The sequence below is a fragment of the Rhipicephalus sanguineus genome, chromosome 10 (genome assembly GCF_013339695.2).
Source record: "Rhipicephalus sanguineus isolate Rsan-2018 chromosome 10, BIME_Rsan_1.4, whole genome shotgun sequence".
Lineage (NCBI taxonomy): Eukaryota > Metazoa > Arthropoda > Arachnida > Ixodida > Ixodidae > Rhipicephalus > Rhipicephalus sanguineus.
Window position 1 is genome coordinate 12,785,015 of NC_051185.1, and position 18,589 is coordinate 12,803,603.

Consider the following 18,589-nt stretch of genomic DNA (forward strand, 5'->3'; position numbering starts at 1 on the left):
GTTGGTCTCAACTGAGCTAATTGGTAGAAGGACCGCCACGGAAAGGCGTTGGTCCCGGGTTTAGTCCCCAAACAAGGACGATTTTTTCAACTACAGCCTCTTCTTTTTGACAATTCCGCACGAATTTCCTTGTGGGCGGCAGTCCTACCCACAAGAAAATCACAGAAGGAAGGAAGGAAGGAAAATAACTTTATTGTGTCCTGCAGAACGCGACTGGGTCGCGCACCCGGCTCAGTCCCGGCTTGCCGGTCCTTACGAAGAGAATCACAGATCACAAGAAAATCGCCCACAAGGAAATTACGCTGCCCTGGCGGCGGTGCCCGCACCGTGGAAACTCGAGCGCTGGTTCCCATAGACGGCACATCCTAATAATGATTCTAAAAAAAATGAAATGTAAGATATATATACAAGTGCTTGCTGCGCGGGCTCTTACCGTCCGTTGTGCCTTAAAGGGGCCCTGCAACACTTTTTAAAGGAGTACTGACATGAATGTTAAAATTTTTCGGGTTGTTGCTCTAAATGAAAGCACGGGTGTCGAGAACCCTAAAAAGAGTGTCGTGGTGCCTTGGGATCCATTGCATATATTTTAATACCGCTTCTTTCAACCAGCAGTCTCGGTTTCGGTTTCGAGAGGGCGGCTTCATAGTGACGTGTCAAGTCTGCCCGTGATGTCACGGGCAGACTGCAACCCACGAAATATGCACCTGCTGTCCTTTGCTGTCAGTCGAACGTGGTACATGATGAGTGAACTGTCGTCCAGTGCCTCCGACAGCGATTTCTGTGATTTAGGCTGCATGCAGAACCCAGACTTCGCAAACCAAGTGAGCTGACTTTAAACGTCATAGGGCTCTCCATGCGGTGAAGCTGCTTTGCAGATGCTGGGAGATGAAAACTTTAAAATCAAACTTAAATATTTATACGTGTTTCCCGGATGCGGCGTGGGGAGAGCGTTAACACTACATGCCAAGGAAACCAAAAACGTCCGTTTTGCTGCACTTCAAAATCGTGTCAGTACTCCTTTAAGCATGGTCAGAAAACGATGCCGATCGGTAGTCGAGGCTCCTCAGAACACGCGAGCCAAATATTATAGCGCAGCCAGCGGCCTGGAATACGAAATTAATTCCCAGTCAGCTAGAAATCATTCCCTCTTCTCTTACCAAATGATGCCATAAACAGAAACACCCGCGCCTTAAACACAAAGTGCACGGGCATTGGCTGATTCGAGCATCGTGAGCTGGACAGTTACTGTAGCCACCGCAGGATGCCGCCACGTGCCCGCTCGCGCGCGCTCGCGATCACGCTGAGATTAAGCCGCGCGTTCGAAGAAAAAAAAAAGTGCTCATGGTCATCACGCGCGCTGACGAAGGGAAGCATCTCCTTGCCCCCCTGTTCATCCCCCTCACTGCGTAGCTTTCAGAGTGCTCGCTAATACGAAGCGAGAGCGAAAGCGCTTGAAACGGGCAACGGATTCTAAAATTGGACTGATTCTAAATTTTTTTTTTTTGCGGCAGTCGATTCGTGTGGCATGAGCTCTTTTAATGAAGTCATTCAACGATTACCTTGAAAAGTGTTGCAGGGACCCTTTTAACGCTGGACTCACTAGTGTGTATATCATAAGATATCACGCTCGTTTACCGATTTTGCTGATTGTTTTCAGCGATGTTAAATGCCGTCATAATGAAACATCGGTGGCATGCTGGTGTAATATTCAGTTTACAGCCCTCTGGGAGCTTCTCTGCGAGCTAATTTTATCCGCTAAGATGACAGATCACTTTAATTAAGAAATGAAGATAGATGGACATTTGGTGCACTCTTGCATGCAGAAAGCCTAGAAAGCGGCGTATCCAAGGGTGGGTTCTAGCTTCCAAAACCACCCCCTCGGCTACGCCATTGGACGAGCTATAACTTCATAGAAGCAGCGTCTATGAAGCTCTACTTCTAATTAAGGTCAAGGTACGCCTGAAAGTGATTGATCTGTAGTTGCGATCCAGAAATTGTCAACAACAGCGTTGAATTAATTTTAAAGGGAAGTTCAAAGCCCACCGTTGATATTCGTAAATCACGAGGCAGAAATATATGCTTCCTTTCACAGTCGTCAAATTTTTTTTTCATAGATTCTCAGCTTCAAAGGCGGTTACGCTCTAATGTCTGCAGTCTTGTAAACCAAACCGGAAGTTTTGAAAATGCTTTCTTTTATTACTGATTCCTTGGCTAACCTTGTGTGTCTAATTACCGGAATTTCCTTATGTTATTTTAGATGATTCTAGAAGCAGAGACTATTCACCGGCGAGCCCCTTCTTTCCAGAACAGAGCGGAGGGTTCCATGGTGGTACGTTAAACGCAGAACGATTTCTTCCCCTTCATATCTTTCGTTGCATTTCTCTGTTTTTATTCTGCTGTTGGAGTAACACGATGTGATGCCAAGACGAAACGCAGAAGTCCATTCAATATTCACGCTTAGATGTGTGCACCAAGGAGGTGTGTGCACCAGGCAGAAATCCCCGTCGGGTAGAACAGAGAAACAGGGATAAAAAAAAGGCATGGTGGTTAACTCAACACTGTCCACTTTTCTACCCTAAATGTCGGCAGGGAAGAACATGATTTAAGCACAGGCGCCTATTGATATATTGCCATGTTATTTGTTTCTGCCGTTTAGCCCTACAACAAAAACTGATCTGAGCTGGCGAGCCGCAGTCACAAAATTTAGTCTCCTGCAAGGTCCGGGAGAGTGAAGGAAAATGAAAAAGAGGGAGGGAAGGGGTGGAGGGAGTTTGAAAAAAATGTCAGCTAACGTTGCCGTTTGAAAGAATGCTACCAAGAAATTTTCTTTTGTAAATAGGCATAACGGAATCCATCCCTCGAGGCATATAATCTGGCCATTTCCTGCGCTGGACATGATTTCGTTGTTCAGTTGAGAAAGCCACCCCCTGGCTACGCCACTGTTTCAGTGTGGTTCACATCGCATGCAGTTAAGGAGGATTGTCGATTAGTAACAGCAAGTTGTTCGAAGTTGGCCCGCTAGTGATACCACTATTCGTTACGATTAACGCAAGTAAACTGTTACTTCTGTGCGAGTAGTTGTTGTGGGTGTCAGGATAATATGATCGCTGCTTGATGTCCTAAACGTACTGCGCTACTACCGGAGCCATTCAGGTAAGAAGAAAAGTTGGTGCACTTAGCTCTTCGGTGGGATGTGCACTCAGGAAATTGGCTCAGGCAATTCAGCTGAAGTGGTTTGAAAAGTACGGGCGAACTGGCGGTTACCGAGCTTTTTTTTCATTGTGAAATTTCCTTTTTATTTCTGAAACAGGAAACAGCGATACCGCTGCGGCTTCCGTGCAAGCATCCCCGCAAAGCAAGCTTACGTACGACATCGAAGTTTGCTCACGGTAAACAAGTTTTACCTCTTGTGATTAAAAAAAATTCAACAGAACATTAGGAAAGGCGATCACCCAATTTGATAGGCCAGTAGTTGTTATATGTTAGATGTACTTCCTTGAACATGTTTACTTGTTTCATTTACTATATAGCTTGAAGCCTTGAATGTATTTAGCTATTTCATTTTCCACATACGTATGTAAAAGTGTATGTATGTATCTATGGCTATTCGTGTACGAAAGTCTGTATATATGTTCCCATATGGAACACCGGTGTCAACATAACTATTGCTCTCTCTTATTCTACATGTTCTTTGTAATGATACGTGTGCGTTATGTTATACATTTATGTTGCCTTTTGTATTCTTTTTTTATAAGTTTTCTCCTAGTTGTCCATAACGTCATTGTACTCTTGTATTTCATTTTTTTCCAATGCAGTTTTGTTGTGTGACGAATCTGCAGCGTGCTTGAGGCCTAGTCAGGTGACTCATAACGTCGCCTTTAGTCTCTTGCACCACGACACTCATGTATCGTCAAACAAATGAGTAAAATTAAAAAAATTAAAATATTAGTTGCCGCCTGAAGCAGTAGTGCTCGGCTGCTGACCCGAAGGTCGCGGTTTCGATTCCGGCCGCGACGGTCACATTTCCATGAAGGCGAAATGGTAGAGGCCCATGTACTGCGCGATGTCACTGCACGTTAAAGATCACCAGATGATCGAAATTTCCGGAGCCCTCCACGACGGCGTCTCTCGTAATCATATCATGATTTTGCGACGTAAAACCCCATATATTATAAAATATTTAGTTGTAGCCTTTTTCTATGCCTATTTTAGTTTACGAAATGCTGGCACATCGGAAGATACAGGGCGTTCCAGCTAATTTGCGCCAAGTACACTTTTTCAATTTAGCGCAGTCTAAAGAAAAGCTGGAAAAAATTAAACAAGGCAGTCATCTTAGCACAGATGAAATAATCCGACGTTTCCGAACAAACGCTACAACTTATCTATTGAATACTTTTAAGGGCGAAGCTCCTCAAGGCGGCACCCGTTCGTCCCTCGTAGTCGTAGTAGTGCGTAACCAGTCGTAACGCTAGTACCAGATCTTGACCTCCAAGGTGGTGCCGGTGGGAGATTTTTACTGTGCGTTGTTGAACAATAAAGAATTCGCAGCGTGCGCGTTAACTAAAAGCCGAATTCTTCTGTCTTCCATTCCCCATTAGCAGCCATTGCATGTCCAGTAGAAAACGTTAGTAGAAGTAGAAGTGTAAGTGTTAGCTAAAACCCGACTTCTTCTGTCTCTCATTCCCATTAGCAGCCATTGTTTACCTCCAAGGTAGTGCCTGGTGAGATTTCTCCTGTGCGTGATTAAACAATAAAAAATTTGTTCAAAACGCCATTGATTGATGAAATAAACCAACGAAGGACGCCAGATGTTTTCTAAAAGCAAAACGAAAGAACGCCAGATGTTTCTAAAGCAAAACGAAAAGACGCCAGCTGCTTAACGAAAGACGCCAGATGTTTTCTAAAGCAATGGTTTTCTAAACAATGAAACTTTACAGCGTACATGTAAAATTAAAGTGAGCTGCAAGTCGTCATAACTCATCGAACCTTTAGTATAAACGCACCCGATCTTTACGTCGGTGATGATGTACTGGGCAGAATTCACGGAAGATTCACGGTTTACCAATGAACCTCCGCAGCTTCGCCCACTCATCATCATTCACTCCGTGGATATGCTGTGATTTTTTCGTTGAAGTTACTGCTTTAAAGGTTATTTATGCAGTCTTTGTTAATTACTTAGATTATCAGACTGGCAGTTTTCTTTGAATGGAAGAAATATTCCGACGTGTCAGAACAGCTGCTACAACGTTTGTATTGAAGATTTTTCGCTAGAGTTACTGACTTAAAAAGGTATTTAAGAATCTGTTCTGGTTTGAGGCCCGTGTACTTAGATTTAGGTGCACGTTAAAGAACCCCAGGCGGACGAAATTTCCGGAGCCGTCCACTAAGGCGTCTCTCATAATCAAATCGTGGTTTTGGGACGTTAAACCCCAGATATTATTAAGAATCTGTTCTGTTAATTTACCACCTTGGCGGAACGGAAAAGATGGCCTGTCGTGCTCCGTTTGACTGAGAACTACACTTGCCCAATTTGACACGCGTAGCGCATCTATTCGTTTTTGTAATGAACAGCGCAAATTAGCTGAAACACTCTGTACACTGCAAAAGTAGTTTCTGAAGCGACGCCTTGCGGTGGTTTGTAAAATAACAAGGCTTCCGAAACTTCGTCGCATTTCATGCTGTTCCAGAAAAGAACTTATCCCCTACGCATCACGAGCCGGTTGCAGCCGTCATTTTTTGTTCCTGCCGCTAAACTTAGTTGACAGTTAAAAACTTTCTAGTTACACTCAGGGCTGAAGGATGACGTCACAAGCAATCGTGCGCTCCACTATCCATTAAGCGATGTAATACGCCGTACAGGCTAATATAAACAATATAATACGGATGTGTTGATGCACTCGCGAAAATTAACCAAGGCCATTTTTTTTTCAGCTATATCGGCGGAGAGGATTCCAACATGGCGGTTATAGAAGTGGGACTTTTCAGCGGGTTCGAACCAATTAAAAACGATTTGGAGAAGGTAAGCTCGTTCTCGTGTTGTAGTTTGAGCATACAGCAGCATTTTGTTGCAAAAGATCACTCATGAAATATTCTATTGCATCTCAATAGAACATCCAGTAAGCCGACTCATAAGCTCAACATATATGATCACAGAGTGTTTAATCTGCGCATATTATTCGACAGCATTGAGGTATGAAACATCATGATGGTTTTCCTTTTTTTTCCCCGCCAGTTTCTTGTGTGTTCGTTTAATCCCTGCCCCTATGGTATCATTATTTTTGCTTTTTTATTATCTCATTCCTTACTCGCCTATTTCGTATCCTTGTCAGGCTAGTGTTGGAGTGGCTACTTTTCTTCATTATTCCTTTGTTTGTCGCACGAACTGTTCGTCTGCGTTTTTTTGTCCCGTATGTCTACTAGAGTTTCCTTTCGCCTTTCTTGTGCACGACTCTGCTCTGTTTGTACGTTAAGTTACAAGTATGAATAATACTTTGTTTTCATTTATTTTTGCTGTGAAGTGACCTAATCCTGTGTCTCATACGAGGACCGTGAGAAAATGTTTGATTAAACAGATAGACGGAAGAGAATGAACAGAATAAAGTGTAACAGAGCGATATTGAGTGGATGGATGGATCAGGGGGAATTGAATAGCACGGATAAAATGGACTATAATAGGCGGAATATGAGGGAATAAAATATGCTGGGTGCAATGGATGCATGGAATGGAGCGAATGCTGCAGTTTCACATGCTATAGGTCTAACTAGGATTTTTCCTTCAGATTCTTAAAAAGTTGTAAGCATCACGCGTAACTTTTTCGTTCCCCGCAGGCGAGGACTGACAACGAACTTTTGGCTAAGTACGAGATGACGGAGAAAAATGTCATACTCTATTTCGATAAGGTAAGCAGGCACCCCTTTGATACTGTACCGATACTATCGGAAGCACCGCAGGTTTCAGGACGTTATTCACGTTTTTTTGTTTGTTTTTGATCATCGCCCTACAGATACCGTGGGAATCACCAACGTGCGTAAAATTCAGAATAGAACGACAGCATGTCGTTTACAACGTCCAGTCTGCAGTTGTCAAAGTCTACGACTACTACAACCCGAGTGAGTACAGTGTGATTTCACTAATCGTGTGTGATTTTTTCGATAACGTTATTTTAAGCGTTCGCAATGTTGAAGCATGTTACTCACGCGAAATAACAAAATACCACTGGAAAGAAATGCAGGAAAAACTGTAATGATAACTTAAAGAATGGGTGTATCGCGCTTCATAAATGCATCTACGTAAGATTATTCAAAACAGGCCATTCAAGATGAAATCGGAGTCTTATCTCATCAATTGAAATATTTGTTTAAGGGGCAGTAAATATAACTTGAATTTGCATGTTTTTAAAGTGCCCATTAATAATTTGCTTTAACATTGTTGCGCTTGTAATTTACGAAGGGAAATAAAAAAAAAACGAAAACGGACCAAACATCAGCATCACCTACCACAAATCTTTTCACGAAAACGAGACATAATTCAGTGAGACAGTTTTTCACCGTTAAGTCAATGAAGACTTGTGGGTATTACCGATATCAACCCAATCACGCATTTGTTTTTATTAGAAGAGGCGTCGTAGCTTTAGTGGTAGAAGTTTATTTTACACCGAAACCATTGGGATCGCGCATGATGGGGTTGTGAAACAAAAGCGCTACAGCTGATAGTAACCGCACACACAAAAGGAAACCTCGCTGTGGTCCAGTTATAAAAAAAGTAATTACGACATTTCGGCCTGATTACTAGGCGCTCAGTGACCTGCGCAATGCAACTTACATAGCCCTGGTGAACTGCTCTTCCAAGAAATCGATCGCAATAGGCACGAACGAAAGGACGCTAAAAATGGGTAAATTCTTGAAGTAAAGGCACGTAGAAATGTAGAAATAAAAAAAATGTGCGCGTAATGATTCCACATAAACGTAAGCATGTCACGCTAACCAGCACTTGGTTTTACGTTGACTATTACTTGTGCATTTTCAATTTCTCTAGCAACAGTTACCTTACTTGTGGTTCCCGTGCCTGAAATACTTTGTCAGCTGTGTATCGCGTCGCCCGTTTTTGTCATGCTTGGAAAGTTAGGTTATACGCTACAAGTGTCCCTTAGTTTTAAAGTAGTAGTACTGAAAACGAAGGTTACGAAAAGTTTTATTTTACGTGATATGGCAAGCTCATGCGCAACTAATTTATTTACGTTGCTAACATCTTCACTCTGCTATCACTATGTATTTTTCGCTTGAAACCGCAATCTCAGCTTAAGAAATTACGAGGATGTGTGTCAGCGGATGCCTCATGCAGCTTTTCGATATGATACACTTTACATTGTTTATCGGCGCTGATTTTCTATGTGTGTTGTTATCTGCTAAGCTATTTTTTTATATTCTGAGCCCAGCCTTTCAGGCCTTTCGGTTTTGCTTACCCTGAAACTTGTACTGCAGTATTAGTTGGAAATAAAGTTGATTATGTTGTCCAAGCGGCCATACATGTCATAGGTATTTATTACGCGATGGCGTGAACTTATACGCAGTGTCTTTGTAATTTTTACAGTGCATTCTTGCACGCAATTCTACGGTCCCGGTTCAACAAGCCCTCTGCTCAAGCTCGTCTGTGAAGGAAACCAGTGCCAGTGCGCTGCAGGTGAGATGACTGCCTTGTTTACATTGTTCAGTACGTCGGTGCAGAATGGCTTAGATTGCTTTTGCATTAACTCGCCATGACGTCCCAAAAAATCACACCATTTCCCGCTAAAGGGGACCATGAGGCGATGCGAAGCAGTGTTTCGGCATGTCGAGCCCGCGTTTCAGAGGGGGGAGGGGAGAGGGGAAGCGAAGAGGGAAAGAGAAGAGGGGAACGGGAGAGGAGGAGTGGAGATGGGAAAGGGGGAGAGGGTTCGCACATGCGCAGTAAGGATGGTCACGCCGCACACCTCCACCACCGGATTAAATTCCGCCATAAGATGCTTCGCATCTAATAGATATTTCCTAGCGCTTATGAGTTCATGCAGCTACATTCTTATTTCTTCGCGATCACGCTCTATGGAAAAACTCGCAAGGTTCCCTGGAAGGCGAAAGCAATCTTCTTGTTTTTCTTTTCAGTCGATATATTGATTCTCCCTCCGCCCCACTCCGAGAGCTTTCTGAACATAACGTGGTTTTGCACTGCGGTGCTGTGGTCATGACTTTGTTTTGTCGCCTACTGTCGTCACAAAATCTTCTTCTCTTTCATTCTTTACACCCTTTCCCCTTCCCAAGTACAGGGTAGCAAACCGGCGGCTTCCTCTGGTTAACCTCCCTGTCTTTTCTTTATCTTTCTCTATCTCTCTATCGCTACGGTATCGGAGGCATTGCAAGTTCTCTGCATCTCACCTGGCTTTGCACTGCCTCGGTGATCGGGACTCCTTTGACCAAGTGACGATGTCATTTGATGACATTATCATACGCAGTCATGGTGTGACGTCATCATTACGTCCCAGTGACGTCACTATGACTTCACGAATGCTGGCAATCTGAGACGTCATCATGACGTCATATGGTAACGTCATCACTTGAAGATGATATCTTGCATTAATCGTGTTGCCGACGCAAACAGTCCATCTTCGCGTTTGATGAGGCATCTAGGGCTTTCGCGTTAACAAAAGCTCATTTCTTCTTTCGAATGACATCTTAAGATTTTTTTTTATCAGGCGCAGTGCTTAGGTCGATAAAGTGGCGCCAAAAAGGAGTCATTGACTTAAGCGAGGACTGAAGAGTAATGTTACAATTTTCTGTATACGTGTAGTATATGGTTCGCTCGTGCAAAGCACGACTCGAAGCGTTTTTCGCTAATATTTAGGCCGTATCTAGGTGCCACCACGGCGGTGGGGAAGCGAAACCACAGCTTCGTACTCATCAGCGGGGCGCCATAGAGCGAGGGACACTAGAGCATCGATAAGCAAGGTAGAAATTGCTTGGAAAACATTATTACAATTTTAGAAAACGTTACACAGAACAACTTAAATCGTTTCGAGCGATTTGCCGGTGCCAGCGTCCGCGATACCGGTACCAAGAAAAACTGCATGATGTTTTAGCGAATATGGATTAGTACGTTTTCCCGAATAGTCCGTTTTTCCCGAGTTATTTTCAAATAAAACGTATGAACGACATTTCATTGCATGCATAAAATTCTAATATAAGTCACCACTCCTCCCCGAAGTCAAGGGTTTGTAGGCAGTACTCTAAATCGACTCGACTCTTTTCGATTAATTTTTATCACTCCTAATCTATTAAAGGTTCTTAAGTGTTTGTGTCTCTTTTCTCTATCGTGAAGTTTTGGTCGGTTTAGCATTTCAAACTTGTTTCACGGTGGGGTTATTTCGGTTTGCGGTGGTACTACTATTTCTTGCTCCGACGTATCGTGCAGTCCATGAACTTCAAGGGCACATTGCATCACTTCCGGTTCCGTGTCGACAAGCTTTTCATCCTAATTTCCAATTCAGCGTCTTAAGAAAAAGAAACTAACACTGGGATTTATCGAGTAAATATTACGCAAGCAGTTGACTCGCGACCCCATTTTAGCAGCGAGTACCATTTGATTAGCATATCTAGTAGCAAGGGGGCAGCACTTCAACGATCCGGATAGTTGTGTAACCATGGAAACAGGTGCAGCGAATATGATTCTTAGCAACCCGTCAGGTGAACCGTTCGAGGGCGATTTGCTTTTGTCTATGCGTGTCCGTTTTACAGTTTCTAGAAGATTATATAGGCCAAATCTACCGCTCGCATTAATTACTTATTAATGTAACCTGGTGAGGTAAGCTTCCATAACAAATTTCTATGGCTGTACACATTCAGAGAAACTTTCTTTGAAGCCACGGCGAACATCTGTTGTTTATAGTCCAAATATATGCGCAAGTAGCTATTTGTATTTCGACTGAAGTTACACTGTCATACGAATAATTTCATGGACAAGAAAACAAACAAAGAAAAAACTGGAATTTCAGTTGTATTTCGTCCGCACTCTAAAATTGAACACCTGGATACTGGTGCGCCGGCGGGAATTCGATTAAGGTGGATATGCCTTCCGTACTCGCGGGCTACACCTTGTGATCTTTGATGCGTGCCGTAATGTTCATAAAAAGCTAAATAGGGCGTTTTTACTACTTAACAATACAAATTATAATTTCCGGAGCCCTCCACTAAGGCGTCTCTCATCACCATATTGTGGTTTTGGGACGTAAAAGCCCAACGATTATACAACTATACTAATAATTATCGTGATTTTAACGTTTATAGACGTCTGTCACACCTGAAACATTGCTTTTTAAAGCATATTCTTTTTCCCCCAGGTAAACTTTATGTGAAGAAATTTTGAAAGTGCTGCCTAAAACAGGCGGTATATGATGTTTATAGCGTACGCATTTTGCTCGCGTAACGTTGTTTACATGTAGACTATGTAGTACAACTCATCATGACAACGTAATATCTGTGTGCAGTGTACAGTCTGGTCAATCTGCCTGTCTTTGCGAGGAAAACATAATTCAATGAGCTCGTTACCTTCTTCCCGGCGTTGAGCAAAATGGGACATGTTACATTTCCCATGTGAGCAAGATTTCACTCTGCATACATCGTTCATGCCAGTAAAAACAAATGAAGTAACAGTCACTTGTCTTGCTTCTCAGCTCAATGCCCGAGAAAGGAGCCGTTCTTGGACGTCGAAAGGGCCGGGACGACATTGAAGAAACGCGACAAGTTACGGGAACTCGTCTGCCAACAACACGATTTCGGTAACGCCCTACTTCACTTTGACAAACTATGAAATGTAGAAAGAGGAGAGGGGGACTCTTTATTAGAAAAAGATTTTTGCCAGCGTGTATGTAACCGCTGACATGCTACTCTGTATAAGGATGGGGGATAGGACTAAAATATTTCAGAAGAAAGGGAAGAAAAAAAAAAAACTCACAGGGTGCAAGATGCACTCACCTAAGACGACTGCAAGGCGAAAGCCATCTTCTTTTTCTTCTCACTCGATGTATTGATCCTGCCAGGTCACCCTCTGAAAGCTTTCTGCACATAACGTGGTTTTCCACGGCTTCCAGGATTAGAGGTACCTCACCTGGATTTGAGCTGCCTCCGTGATTGGCCCACCTTTGAACAAGCTACGATGTCATGCGATGACGTCATAATGACGTCACAAATATTTTCTGCACGTGACGTCATGATGACGGTGACGTCATCACGTGATGATGATCTTTTTGCATCACTCGTGTTGATGCCGCCGACGGGGGACGCCGGTCAATTTTCGCGTTTGATGAGCATCTAAGGCTTTCGCTTTAATATAAAGAAATATGAAATGCGTAGGAAAGGATGCATGCCGAACAATAGGCGAATAGCGTGTCTGTTCATCAAAAGGGGCCTCGTAGCGTGTTCAATAAAGCTCGTTTGGCGTGAGCGGCAGGGTCGCCAGTATGCCGAGATTTCGTACGCTTCGTACAATCTGCGGCTCTTGTTGGCTGGACAGCTGACGGGGCATATTACGTATTGTTATATCTCTGGCAAGAGATAGATAACTAAGCCCTGCCTTATTGAAACAGTGAGACTTGATAAAATAAAAAATAAACGACTGCACGAATGAAACAGTTCTCGTACTTCAACTAATGAAGGCAAACGGGATCACGCCTTATAGTCTGAACCTAAAGTATTACGACCCGAGAGTCCAGTAGTCCACACCAGGGGCGTAGCCAGGGGGGGGGGGTTCAAACCCCCCGATATTTTTCAGTTTCAGCACACATACAAACGCACGCACGAACAACCATACATAAAGTATGGTTGTTACGGTTCGTACGGTTCAACCATACGGTAAGTACGGTTCAACCATACATAAAGTATGGTTGAACCCCCCCCCCCCCCCCGAAAAAAATTTCTGGCTACGCCCCTGGTCCACACACTGGGATATGTTTCTTAACACGAAAGTGTTTTATGCCGGGGTCCACCAGGGCTCCACTGACGTATTTCCCTCACGGATATGACGTAAAATATAAAGACTAACAGATGGGAAAGAAAAAACTAGACGAAAAAGTTCTGTCACCGGGAGTCGAACTTACGGCCCCTCACTCCGCAGCGCTTGGCGCGAAACGATTCAGCCACAGACAGCACGTTCATCGCCATGCTAACGGCGAGCTATTTATATACACCATTTGCCTGTGGCGGTACTCAGAGATCGGTGGTACATCAGCGTGTTTTCGTGATCACTAGCGAAATGGCGCGAAGGGCTCGAAGGGCGTAGAGTTAATGTATATGTACCTAAAGGTAGCATATACAGTAACTCTAGAAGGGCGCGCATTAAATGTCGTCGCCCCACGCGTTGCGATGAGCGCGTGCCTCTACAGGGCGTGGTCGCTCGTGCGTACGCGCTCATCGCGTGATGGCGGTGCTTTGTACGTCTTGTGCTCTCACCGCAAGTTTGCGTTGAGAGCACGAAGATCACTTCGCTCGCTGCAGCGACCGCGTTAGCGAAAGGAGCGCGCTGCTCACACAGAAATAAGTTACATCTGTGACAGTTAGTTCGCGCTCATCTTGTGTAAGTTCGTTCCGCGCATCCTTTATGCTTAAGCAGCGCGTTGCAAGTTTCGAGGGGCTTGCCGTTCTTCGCGTGACATTACAATTTGTTGCTGTAGCATTCATTCCTTCGCCCATGGGGCGAAATAATGCACCACAAATGCTCAACTACGTCTGCGAAGACACGTTTCACTTTCGTGTTATACCGATTCCTATGACAGAAGGATCAGCAATGTCTTTTTTTTAAAATTAAGGACTGGATCTTTCATATCATGAGACTGTAAATCTTTTTCTTTTCTTTTTCGCAGTGTGGATCGGCGTAGTGTTCTCCAATAATGTCGTCAACGGCTACAGGCACATCACCTTCAGGGTGGACACGGTTATCAAGGAAGGTACTGAACAGCATTTTTTGATGGCTTCCCACAATAGCATTGTACGGTGAGCGAAATTCTGTAAGCAGGTTTTACTGCACCTATAACTTGCCTTAACTGAGATGACCACGTTAGCGTTCTATCGCTGCTGCAAGCTAGCTAAGGCATTTTCAAAGCTTGGACTGTAAGGGCGATGGAGGGTGGCGTTAATGACGTCACCAGGCCGCATAAAAAAGCTAGAAAACTGGAAGAGATAACAAGCTGGATACTGTTTATTCTGGCATAGGTTCATATAAAACAATGTTCATGCTACTAATATGAGCCAGAAGGAAACAGGCAAAGCTGTTAAAGAAAAAAACAAAAACAAACAAACAAACAAACAAAAAACTTCATCGTACGGAGGGGGTGGGGCAAGTGTAAAATATTTGAAGAGATGTGAAAACAGTTTACATTACTACGGTAGCCTTCTTGTAGCTCAATCAACACATCGTCTGTTGGTCAATAAGTTCTTAAAAACATTGGTTATCGATCACTCCGTTATCGCATTCTAACAGCTAATGTAAAAAAAAACCTAGCTTCAGGAAGTCCTACATGTAAATTGTTCTGAAAGCGCGCGGGGACCTTCTCGTGTCAAATACGACAGTAAAATCTTAAGCTAATTAGGATATAACTTCGTATGTTTTCCTATCTAATTATGATATAACTTCCTATCATAACGAACTCTACGGATACGACAGTTCCGCAGAATGAGATTTCTACGATTGTAAATGGTGGTGGTGGCGTAGCTTTAGGTACCGAAAATTCTCCGGTCCTGATGTGGACCGACAGTATCTGTCAATAAATAAATAAATAAATAAATAAATAAATAAATAAATAAATAAATAAATAAATAAATAAATAAATAAATAAAGCGTCTGTGTGCTTGTTTTCTTCCATGAACGGGAGCAAAAGTCACGAGATGGCGCACGAGTGAAGCAGTGGTTCTTCTTCACCGATTTTAACTTCGCAGGTTTGGAGTCCAGCACGTCCGCCATGACGGGCACCAAGCTGTTCGTGGCGAGGGAACTGTGCTCCACGGCTGACCTCATCAAGGGAGCACGATACTTCGTGTTCGGTCGAGACAGCGAGCCCTTCGAGAAGGACGGCGAAACAATGTAAGGCGGTAGCTTGACTTGAGTGACTGGCCTTATCTTACATATAACAGAACTGACAGCCGGGATAGTTGTTCTGGGCTCATCTCGAATTGACTTGTACAGCGCAAAATACATAGTCCAAGGTTCGTCGAAAACTCGTCAGGCGATGGGGGATTCATTGGAAGAAATAAAACAGGCACTCGCCTTGTTCAAGGAAAAAACAAACATATATTGACGTTTCGGATATCTCGGGGAGATTACCCCGTGTCCGGTTAATCGCGTTTTTGGTCGTTTGAATGTGCAGTGATTCTAAAAGTAGCCGTCTCGATAGGCGCTTCTCTGTCGCAATTATGCTCGCAGAGTCCCAGTCGATGATGTGGTTACTGTTTAAATGATGATCCGCCAAGGCGTTCGAGCTTGCATTGCCTTTCTTGACATCGTTCTGGTGCTGTTGGATTCTTCTATTAAAATTTCCAGTTTCACCTATGTAGGATGCGTCACTCCCTTTCGTATTTGAGTGACGTTTTTTTTTATTATAATGAAAGATATTTTGAATGATGAGAAAATTCATTAAATTTCCGCTTCTTGCGGTCTTCTTCGCGAAGGTCGCGCCGCCTTTTCTGGGCTTTTTTGTGATGATTACTTGCTTGTCAGCTCGGTAGCATCTGCCAACTCTGCTTGGTGAACAGGTTGAATGATACTTTTGAAAGTTTCCACCGCATTGTACCTGTGCGCTGAATGACTTCAATTTTATTAACCTGAAATTTTTGTTGTCTATTTCAGCATGAAGTACAACTTGGACAAGGATGTACGTGTATTCAACACCGACGAGCGTTCGACTTCAGTGAGGGGCAGGAAACTTTACTCCGTGCTCCAGTGGCTGACGTCAGGATTTGAAAGACAAGGCGGCTGTCGCGCATAGCCACACTGTGTTCGGGAACCGAAGCGTTCGATGTCGCTTACCTAGGGCGATAATCGGAGAACGAGTGTTGCATAAATAAGAACGCCAAGTATATTTAGCTTTTCCACCTAAACCACAGACATGTTCGCACGGAACCTTTGTGACGTGTAATTTTGCAGTTTCATTAGTTTATTATCACGCCTGCACACGTCGCTTATCCGTATCACGCACAAGAATTGCGATTTGACGTTTTACTGCGGCGACACGACTCAGAAAATGTCGGGAAGGAACGGATAGCTCAACTACTGACGTGTCAAAACATGTCAAAACATGTCAACTTTTCTGCAAAGCATTGGTGGCAGCATCTGTCAGGATCTTAGTGAATATTCAGTTCGTTGCGGCAGGTGGTTCTACTGTTTTATTGAAGCTGTTCTAAATGTATTGGGTGTCTTCGTCGCAAACGAACGCCCATTCCCAGCTTATTGCAGATGAAACAGTGAGTTAGTGTGGCCAATTGTTTTAAGCTTAACAGGCTGCAGCACTCTGCCTGTATGCGGACATTCAGCACGATGCGTGTCGATAAGCTAATCTACCTCTTTCCTTTCCAACCCAACTTTTCCCCTAGCCCTTTTATGTCGGATCTCTAAGGCTAGAAAAATTAACAAATACAGCTAAACAAAACTGACAAGCCTGTGGTTTAGGTGGAATTGCTTACGTGGCACTGCTACCTGTGCGAAACTCAGTACTATATTTAATGCAAGAAGCCACTGGAACAATCGCAGCAATCAACTTCGTCCTCAACCAGCTCTGCCGTGGTATGTGTACACTCAATCTCAATTCGGCGGCAGAGCGAAAAATGCGAAGTCATTTCAAGCTCCCCCTACTTAATGTACGATACTTAAGCAGGATGAAAATGGCATAGGAGGCGGTGTGGATGTGACGAGCTGTGTGAAGAAGTGAATGCTGTAGCGTCTCTCGAAACTTTCCAGAGCTGTGCTTTTTTTTTTTAGTTACTGCTCCAACTAGATGAACGACCGGACCTGTTCAGAATCATCGCACATTGTAACCGAATATTCCCATTGTAAGTAAAAAATAATGGGAGATTCGCAGGAAGCATAGAATAAGAAATGGTTGGAAGTATATATACAAAGATACCTTTTTTTTATTTTACGCCATATTTTCTTGTATGTCCAACGTGGAAAAAGACGCACAGGATCCATGAAAAGCGTTTGGCAGATTTCGCTTATCTCAGCAATGCCCTAATGTGTAATACAACATGGAAATAAGGTGCCCTTCATGACTGGAACAGTACATGTAGTGTGCAATGTTTCGAGTGAATATCGATGGTGCACATATTTGGCATTTTAGATTAATTATATTACACATACCAGCTTTTCATCTTTACAAACAAGGTGATACTCTGCACCTGCAGATGTTAAAACAAGTAACATGCTGTAGGTCAGGTCGTTTTTATACAATACTAAAAGTAGGGACAGTATCCACATTGTTTTTGTAACTGCTGCAACAGCGGCTTCCACAGAGAGCTGCTTGAGTAGACCTTGCATGTGTGCTGCGCATTTGCGATCAAATTTCTTGGTTTAATCTCTTCCCGCCAACGCGAGGCTACGAACACACTCTAATATAAAAAATAATGTTGCCTGAGCAAATACTCTTGACGCCATTGCTTCTTACATTCATAAGCACACATTTCGCAGTGCCAAAGTACGCGTTTCTAAAATGGCAAATGATTTGTTTTAAATTGCTTCGTTTCGAGTTAAGCAAAGAGATAAGTTTGCTTGTACAATAGTGTTCAGCAGAGCTATCCACTCAGCAAAACTGAATGACAAATGCCAATGTTGTGCATGCAATGTTGCCTTGGCTGCTCAAGGTGCCACGTTCTTTTGCTTTCTCATTTGAGCACTAAAAAGACGCAGTAGTATTTTGAAAATGGACCAAAGTGAATTAAACTGAGAGTTACGGTAGATCAATTAAAAGTCGTTTGCCCTCTTTTTTGAATGCGTAAAAAATGGGGTTGAATTAAGTTGTACATTTTGTACGGAACATTAAAAAAACTGCGTCCGTCTAGCTAGAGTGGAGTTCAGTGTGGTTAGTTACATCCCTAGGTAATAGTTTAAACTTTCTATCACCAGTGAAAGCATGCAAGCCCTCGAGTCCATAAAAATTTGCGGATGTACCTAATCATCAAATGACCATGACGACCTAGCCAATGTAGTGCTGTGCTTTCGGGTCAACAGACTGGTCACATAGTCAGCGAAGTGCAGCTACATCACCAAACCAAACATGTACGCCTGTGCTTTGCCAGAGAATATATATTGCCCCTTTTTTATGGTGTCTGTACAAACAAGAATGTAATAAATGCGACATTGTAAGTTATGAGGACCGTTTGTGTTTTTGAATTTAATGGGATGTGGAACACAATATTCGTCCACGCACACACAATCTCGCTTATTAAAAGCAAATTGCTGTTATGCGAAATGGCTGATAAACAACGCGCGGCAGCAGTACACGACGCATAGCAACATTCTCAAAGGTCACACGCACATTAACTTTCCTTTTTGTTGTCAGCGTAGATGTAGATCCTAATATGG

The 18,589-nt window shown here is 43.3% G+C and overlaps 1 protein-coding gene across 23 annotated transcripts in view; it reads left to right on the forward strand.

Annotated features, from left to right (window-relative positions):
* The window catches only part of LOC119407057 (complement C3), a 171,286-nt gene extending 152,909 nt beyond the window's left edge, over positions 1 to 18,377 (forward strand). For 19 of the 23 annotated variants that reach the window (XM_049419680.1, XM_049419677.1, XM_049419674.1 and 16 more), the window contains 10 exons: positions 2,258 to 2,329; positions 3,311 to 3,389; positions 5,932 to 6,019; positions 6,829 to 6,900; positions 7,005 to 7,110; positions 8,591 to 8,680; positions 11,700 to 11,804; positions 13,884 to 13,967; positions 14,956 to 15,100; positions 15,863 to 18,377. In XM_049419680.1, the coding sequence (XP_049275637.1) occupies positions 2,258 to 2,329; positions 3,311 to 3,389; positions 5,932 to 6,019; positions 6,829 to 6,900; positions 7,005 to 7,110; positions 8,591 to 8,680; positions 11,700 to 11,804; positions 13,884 to 13,967; positions 14,956 to 15,100; positions 15,863 to 16,001 (980 nt within the window). In that variant the 3' untranslated portion in view covers positions 16,002 to 18,377. The remainder of the gene's footprint in view (positions 1 to 2,257; positions 2,330 to 3,310; positions 3,390 to 5,931; positions 6,020 to 6,828; positions 6,901 to 7,004; positions 7,111 to 8,590; positions 8,681 to 11,699; positions 11,805 to 13,883; positions 13,968 to 14,955; positions 15,101 to 15,862) is intronic. The other 4 variants (XM_049419675.1, XM_049419678.1, XM_049419676.1 and 1 more) reach the window with 4 other exon arrangements.
* The last annotated feature ends 212 nt before the right edge of the window (positions 18,378 to 18,589 follow it).